Source organism: Sciurus carolinensis, chromosome 9 (assembly GCF_902686445.1).
Source record: "Sciurus carolinensis chromosome 9, mSciCar1.2, whole genome shotgun sequence".
NCBI classification, from domain to species: Eukaryota; Metazoa; Chordata; class Mammalia; order Rodentia; family Sciuridae; genus Sciurus; species Sciurus carolinensis.
This window is the reverse complement of record NC_062221.1, coordinates 26,109,734-26,117,659: the sequence shown is the minus strand read 5'-3', so window position 1 is coordinate 26,117,659 and position 7,926 is coordinate 26,109,734. Positions and strand designations below refer to the sequence as shown.

Sequence of the window (7,926 nt, the reverse complement as noted above, 5' to 3'; positions counted from 1 at the left end):
TTTTGCTGTAGCTTCCACATATGAGCTAAAATGTTCAACCTTTGATTTTCTGAGTCTGGCTTATTTCACTTAACATGATGTTCTCCATTTCCATTCATTTCCTGGAAAATGTCATCATTTCATTCTTCTTTATGACTAAATAAAACTCCATTGTGTATATATACCACATTTTTTCTTGATCCATTCATCTATTGATGGACATCTGGGTTTATGTCATAATTTAGCTATTGTGAATTGTACTGCTATAAACATTGATGCAGCCGTATCATTATAATATGCTTATTTTAGTTCTTTTAGATAAATAGAAGTGGGATAGCTGAGTCATATGGTGGTTCCATTCCTAGTTTTCTGAGGACTCTCCATACTGGTTTCCAGAGTGGTTGTACTAATTTGCAGTCCCACCAACAATGTGTCAGTGTACCTTTTCTCCCTGCATCCTCACCAGCATTTATTATTATTACATCATCAAACCTATCATTTGCCCAATTTTTTACTGAACTTCATGTCAGGTTTTTCCCAATAATATCAATAATTAATTTAAATGTAAATGATCTAAATATTGTAATTAAAGGGTATAAAAGTACAACATGTGTAAAAAGCAAACAATAACTATATGGTCTATACATATGTTGCACTTTAAATATCAATATACTAATAGATTAAAAGCAAAAGAAGGGGAAAATAAGCATGAGAAATCTGAAGTAGAACTATTAATATAAAATAAATTTCAAGTATTTTCAGAGATAGAAGGGAACATTTAGTAACTATAATAGGTAATTTCTTCAAGAAAATGTAACAATCCTAAATGTGTATGTACCTAATAAAAAAATTTCAAAATACACGAAGAAAAAATTAATAAAACTAGAAAGACATATCCACAATCATATTTGGAGGTATTAAGCCCCCTCACTTTTGCCTTCTATATCATTATTAGTCACCTGGGCCTATTTGCTATTTAGAGAACTATACAAAGAAATAATAAGTAGAAAATTAATAAGGATAAGCTATATTCTGTCATAAAATAAGTTTTGAAATTATAAAAATTTGAAACCATTCAGACTGTGTTTCCTGCATGATTTATTACATTAGAAATCAATCACCTTAAGATATACAACCTTACCCCCATGTCTCAACTACTTCAAAATTAAATGGCACACTTATAAATATCTCACAGATCAAAGAAGAAAACATAAGAAAAGTAAATAAAAAGTGCCTTGAGCTAAGTGATAATAAATGTTTAAAATATCAGAATTTCTGGGATGAAATAGGACTCAGATGCACACTTATAACAAAGTATTTGTATCAGAAAAAACCCAGATTGATAATCAAATTATTTTCACATTAGGTAGTAAGAAGGAAACAATAGGAGTAGGAGCAGAAAAATGTGAACTAGAAAACAAATAATACAGCTAAAAGTTGATTTAAATCTAACAAGTCTCATCAAGAAAAAAGTAAGAAAAATATCAATAGAAAGGGAGCTATCAAAACAACCCTACAGATGCTAAAAATGTTTAAGGTAATATTATAATTGTACAATTTCCATTATATAGCTTACATAACTTGGTCTATTTTAGAGAATAGAAACCCCTGCTTATTTATTTGTTCCATATGTGTGATGTTTTTTCCCATCCTTTCACCTTCAGTCTGTGGATGTCTTTGTCAATGAGGTGAGTCTCTTGAAGATAGCATACTGATAGGTCTTGTTTTTTAATCTAATCTGCCAGTCTATGTCTTTTGATTGATGAGTTTAGCCCATTAATGTTCAAGGTTATTATTGAGGTATGATTTGTGTTCCAAGTTCTTTTGGTTTATTTCTAGTTTTTAATTTGAATTAGTTTCTCCTTTGATTGACTATTTTTTCTAGTGTGGTTCCTCTCTTTACTGGTTTTCAGTTTTATTTTTCATTTCTTCTTCATGAAATATTTTATTATGTTTTGTAGTGCAGTCTTTCTAGTTCTGAATTCTTTTGACTTTTGTTTATCATGGAATATTTTTATTTCATTGTTGATTCTGAAGTTTAATTTTGCTGGATGTCGTATTCTTGGTTGGCATCCATTTTCTTTCAGAGCATGGTATGTTATTTTAGGACCTCCTAGCTTTGAGGGTCTGGGTTGAAAAATTTGCTGAGATCTGAATTGGTTTCCCCCATATGTAATCTGATACTTTTCTCTTGCAACCTTTAAAATTTTATTCTTATTCTGTATGCTAGGCATTTTCATTATAATGTGTTTGATGTGAGTCTGTTGTAATTCTTTATATTTGGGGTCCTGTAAGTCTCTTGTATTTGATTTTCTATTTCATTCATTAACTTTGGGAAATTATCTGATATTATTTCATCAAAAAGTTGTGCATTCCTTTGGTATATATCTTCATGTCTTCATCTATCCTGATAAATCTGAAATTTGGTTTTTTCATGTTATCCCATAATTCTTGAAAGTTCTGATCTCGGTTTCTTAACATCTTATCTCCATAGTCAACTCTATTTTCAAGATTATATGTTTTGTCTTCGTTGCCTAAGGTCTGTCTTCCAAGTGGTCTAGTCTGTTGGTGAGGTTTTCATTTGAAATTCTAATTTGGCTTATTGTTTCCTTCATTTCAAGGATTTCTGTTTTTTTTTTTTTTTTTCAGAATCTCTATCTCTTTATTGAAGTGAACGTTATTGAAGTGCTACCTGTATTTGCTCTCTTACATCATTTTTTTACTTTGAAAATCAGCTCAACTGTGTACATTCTAAACTCCTTCTCTAACATTTCTTCCACTGTGATATTGATGGATTATGTTATTGGAGTATCTTGGTATTGGAGTATCTTTGCATGGGATAATTGGTTCCCTTGCTTTTTCATGTTGCTTGTGTGTCTACCCATTTAACAGTTATGGATATGAGGCAGTAGAGTTTCTATCCTGTGGACTTATCGTGTCCCTGAAGGTTTCCAGTACCTCAGTGTTTAGGGGGAGACAAATAGTATCAACCACCAATGCCAATAATTTACAGCATTAAACCAAATAGTTCCTACAATGAAGTCTATAATGTTAATTATCACAATAAACAGAAATGATATGATCAGTTATGCCTATAATAAAAACAGCAAGTTTGCAAAAGGGTTTTCATTTTCAAATGGTGTATAGGGAGAGAACAGAAGTGATAAAATGTGTGATGATTATGAGGGAGGAGAAGGGAAGAAAGAAGCAAGAGATAAAAGGAAGAGTGAAAAAGAGAACAGTAGAGATTGGCTGTTAGCAGAAGAAAAGAGAGAATCAAGGGAAATAGGAGACAAAAATATACATAAGACAAAAATATAAATAAAAGAATACAAAACAAAACTAAATGTACTAATCAAACATGCTAGTGCACAAAAAACTAACCCATCTAAAATAAATGACTTCAAAAATTCTAGAGATGAGAAGAAAAAATAGGAAATTGTATAAATGTCCATGTACCACTAAGGTCACAATGGAACAGTGAAAAAGAATTTTTTAAAAATCTTGATGAAAAGTTACTCTTTCCATTGGAGTTCAAAACAGTCTTGGTTTCTCTTCTCAGCAGCTTCAAGTGGGGTCTTCTGGAGAGTGATGCTCCATCCTCTGGATTGCTGGAGTGAGAGGGGTAATCCCATAGAAGAAGTTCCTGGAGACAGATTTTAGGTTTAGGCAGGCTCCAGGCTCTTTGCTGAATGCTAATTGGTCTGGAGATTTTAAATCAGCACACCTCCAGCTTCCAGTACTTGCTGGTCCATGCTGGAGGACTTTACCCCAGGGCTTCCCTGGGTTCCACTCTTGTGGTCGGGGAGCCAATTTTTAGTCCCCTGCATCACCAGCAGACCCCATATTTCCTGGTCTCTTGTTCAGTCTCCAATCTCTTCCACCACCCCAACCTGCCCCATTCCGAGTTCCTGACCAGATGTGTCTCTCTCAGTGGGCCCTGCAAGCAGTTGAATTGGTTTGGACAGAGGGGTAAAGCCAGATGGGTTTCCAAGACCAGTTGTCCCCTGTGTAAACCTTTCTCCATGTTTGATTTTCTCCTGGTCATTTAAGCACACTCTATGTCCTACAGCATGTGTTTACTGGGCCTGTATCTCGAGCCACGCTCAGGTTTGCCAGGAATTGCCTTCCTCTGTTGCTGGCCCGAGCTGCAGTTGCAAAATGGTTCCTTCCTTTGTCCTCCACACACCGCCTGGAGAGATGGCTGTTTCTTTCCCCACGGATAACATGCAGTGCGTCCTTCAGATTTGTTGAGCAATGTCCTTGGTCTCTAAACACTCTGTACCCAGACACGCCTGGAGCCCCCCAAAAATGTGGGTTCCTTTAATTCCCTTACCCATCTATTATGCTCACAGAGGACCTCTCTGGCTGGAGCTTCTGGCCTGGCTGTGGCAGTAGCTGTGCTGCTGGGGATTTTTTCCTTATTTTATTATATCCAACCTCCTGCGTCTCCCATCTGCTTTGAATGTCCAGTTTTAGGTTGCAATAAAGTACCACCCCACCTGCCACCCTTTTTTTTTTGTTCACCCATGTTGTGGAGAAGCTGCCTATCTGCTTTCTTTGTTTCACTCCATGGAGCAGCCAGGAACTTGACCTCCCCTATTCTGCCCTATTATTTGTGTTCTTGAACATTCCATTCTGACTGGAACAAGATGAAATTTCAGTGCAGTTTTGATATGCATTTCCCTGATGGCTGGAGATGTTGAACATCTTTTCATTTGTTGGCCACTTGTGTTGCTAATTTTAAGAATTGTCCATTTAGCTCTTTTGCCTATAAAATGGTGCGTTTTATGGAATGTAAATCATAACTACAAATAGATCTGGGGCTGTAGCTCAAAGACAGAGCACCTGTTTAACATGCTCAATATCCACCACCACAAAAAAGAATTAAGACCTTTACAAAATTTTAAAACTTGATAGAAGGACATAAAAGAATTCCTAACAAATGGAGAGGCACAGCCCATGTTCTTAGAAGGGAAAACTCAATTGTCATACAAGATAGCCTTTGTTCCCCAAATCTGAGAACTTACAGTCAAAATCCCAGCATGACATTTCAGGAAATTAACAGTGGCCCTCAAAATGCTTAACAGAAATTTTTATCTTTTTGAATATCTTTGAATAGTTTGGCAACTGGGAATATCTAAATTTATAAGTTTTTAAATTTCAGATTGGACCTATCTGGTTTTGGTGCCTTATAAATGATGGATTTTTAATGGCCTTGTCAGTAATTAAGTTTTGCACATTTTCTTCAGTTAATTTTGGAAATTTACATTTTGCCAGGAAATCATTTTCTCTTAGTGTTCAAAATGTTATCATAATACATTTATTTAAATCTCCCAATGTTTATTTCACCTTTTTCACTCCACTCTGTTCTCTTTCACGATCACCCAGGTTTTTGAGATATTTCTCTGTAATACTGGTCTTATCAAAACACTGCCTTTTAAATTTATTTTCTACTCCTTGCTATTGTTTGTGCCATTTAAGTTTTTAACTTTATTTACTGCTTTCTAGATTCCTCTGGTCAATCTTTTTCTAATTTCCTAAGGTGTCGTGGAACTGAAGCCTAAGTCAAGGGAAGACAGGAAGTGGAGAGTTGTATGGAGATATGTGGCCACAGTCCCTCCTGCCCTGCAATGTGATTGATCACGTGAGAACTGTGGATGAACTTCACAGGAAAAGAGCCCTGACTATTCCCTATATTTTCCATTCTGAGTTCTGGCACATCTCTGACAGAGCAGTAGACAGGTAGTTTATGTTCCCAAGGAACTTTTTTCTGAGGAAGACTCAACTCTATGACTAGCACCTTAATCCCTATGTCATAATGCAATTGTGAATTCATAGCTTTCCCCTCACTCATATTACTCATGCCAGGTCTTGGGAGCAGAGAAAACAGGACAATTGAACCATCTAGAGATAGGCCATGGGGATTAAATTTTGTGTAAGACATACGGTTACATCTATGGGGCAGTGGGAGAGTTAGGGGTTGGTGGGTATCACCCTGAGCTTCACACACCTTGGGGGGGAAAAGGACACTGCAGCAGTCAGTGCAGAGCCATAGAGAGAAACCACAGTCTTAACTGATCTATGCATTTCCCATTTTATTCTCATGACAGAGTGAAGGCCATCTCGTTGTAATTGTAATTAAGGACACAGAGAAACAAAAGAAAGAGAAGCAGTCTCAGAAAAAGAAAAAAAAGGTGGGTAGAATTCCACATCGTTAAGAGAAATCTAGACCATTTATGTCATGAGGGTGTGGGATTCCGCCTCTTATGGAGCTAGAATCTACACTAACCAGCAAACAACTCAATTTTGGCTCATTCTCCATCTGTCCCCTTCTTAGCCTGGGCTTTCTGGATCTGTCACCATGTCATAGAGCATAATTGGAAAGAATGTCATCCATCGAAAGATGCAGGGGGCTAGAAACAAGAATGTGAGAACTCTGAATTAGATGGTGGAATGTTCCAAATATAGCAAGACTGGGATGTGCAATATATGGTGAAGGTGCTGAAAACCTATGACAGTATCAGAATGCATGCATGTGGCAGAGAGAACTCAGCCACTGTGTTTTGAGACAGGAAGTATGCAGAGAAAACAAGGCAGAAGTGTTGGGAGGCAAACCTCAAACCCAGAAAGTCTTAAAGAGATGGATGGGACCAAAGTCCCTCATATCCTTCTTATGGCTCTCTATTTACTCATTGTTTTTCTCTTGTTCTGTTCATTAGTGAGGTAGTCAAAGAAGGATGCTGTGGCTGAGGTTGAGGTCCATAGTGGCAGGGAAGGATCCCAGCCAGGTCTCCTGGCTCCTGGGTTGGTCTCCTGCTAACTCCCCTGAACTCTCCAAGGGAGGGCTGAAGGGATGACAAACTGACATTAGGAAAGAGAATCCAGGTCCCTGAGAAAGATCCCTGAGTGATCTCTCTTATCTCCATCTAGAAAAACGGAAAGAAAATAAAGGCAGCCATCCAGATCCAAGCCTGGTGGCGCGGCACCCTGGTGCACCGGACACTGCAGCACGCAGCCCTCAGGGCATGGATCATTCAGTGCTGGTGGCGGATGATCCTGATGCGGATAATGGAGAAGAAGCGGCGAGCAGCACTGCTTAACTATGCAAGCAGAGAGAGGGCAGTGGTCAAGCTCCAGTCTTTGGTTCGCATGTGGCGCATTCACTGGCGATACTGCCAGGTGCTCAATGCCATCTATGTCATTCAGTGCCACTGGCAATGCCACAACTGCCAGACCTGTGCTTCTCTCCGGGGTCACTGTGTGATCACCACCACTCACCTGCAGTTCCACATTGAGATCATGAACAACTAGGGACTGGCAAAAAAGGACACTGAGTCTCCCGTTCCCGGTAAACTTCTAACCTGGTCTTGTTGTGTCTTATGGTGTCCCCAGCTATTCGGAACCTTGAGACTTGGGTCTTGCTTATTCTCCCTTAGAAAGAACTTCAATGTAGTTTTCCCCCTGTGTCCACAAGTTGGACTGTCAATGGCCCCTATGCCACTTACTCAGTTGTCAAAACAGAAATGGAGGTCCCAGTCTGCCCTGACATATGACAGAGCCAGAAGTCCAAGTTCCCATCCCTAGTGTCATTCCTTTCTTCCCACCAGGGATATGGGAGACAAGTGGGCTACATCCTCCTGAAAACTCTAAAGACCTCTGCATATATGGATGAACTACGAGGCTCCACTCTGTTTGTCTGGGGTCAGAGTTGATTGGAGACTGGGGTGCCTCTGTTTCTTCTTTGGAAAGCCTCTAGAGAGAATGCCAATATATTTGACTGACTCTCCAGGCAGACAGTGCAATGTGGCCCCAGGAGAAGGACGGGCCTTAGTAGTGGATGGTCCTGGGGTTGGACATGCTAATGAGGAGGTGATGAACATGGTGACTAGTAAAAAACAGAAGTTCACAGCACCTCAATCTTTCTCCACTGTTCCCTCACCACAA

General features: G+C 38.7%; 1 protein-coding gene across 1 annotated transcript; it reads left to right on the top strand.

Moving 5' to 3' along the window:
- The first annotated feature begins 5,899 nt into the window (after positions 1-5,899).
- On the top strand, positions 5,900-7,293 carry Iqcf2 (IQ motif containing F2). Its single transcript, XM_047563095.1, has 3 exons — positions 5,900-5,917; positions 6,093-6,176; positions 6,913-7,293. Exons 1-3 carry the CDS (start codon positions 5,900-5,902, stop codon positions 7,291-7,293), a joined length of 483 nt encoding a protein of 160 aa, XP_047419051.1.
- The last annotated feature ends 633 nt before the right edge of the window (positions 7,294-7,926 follow it).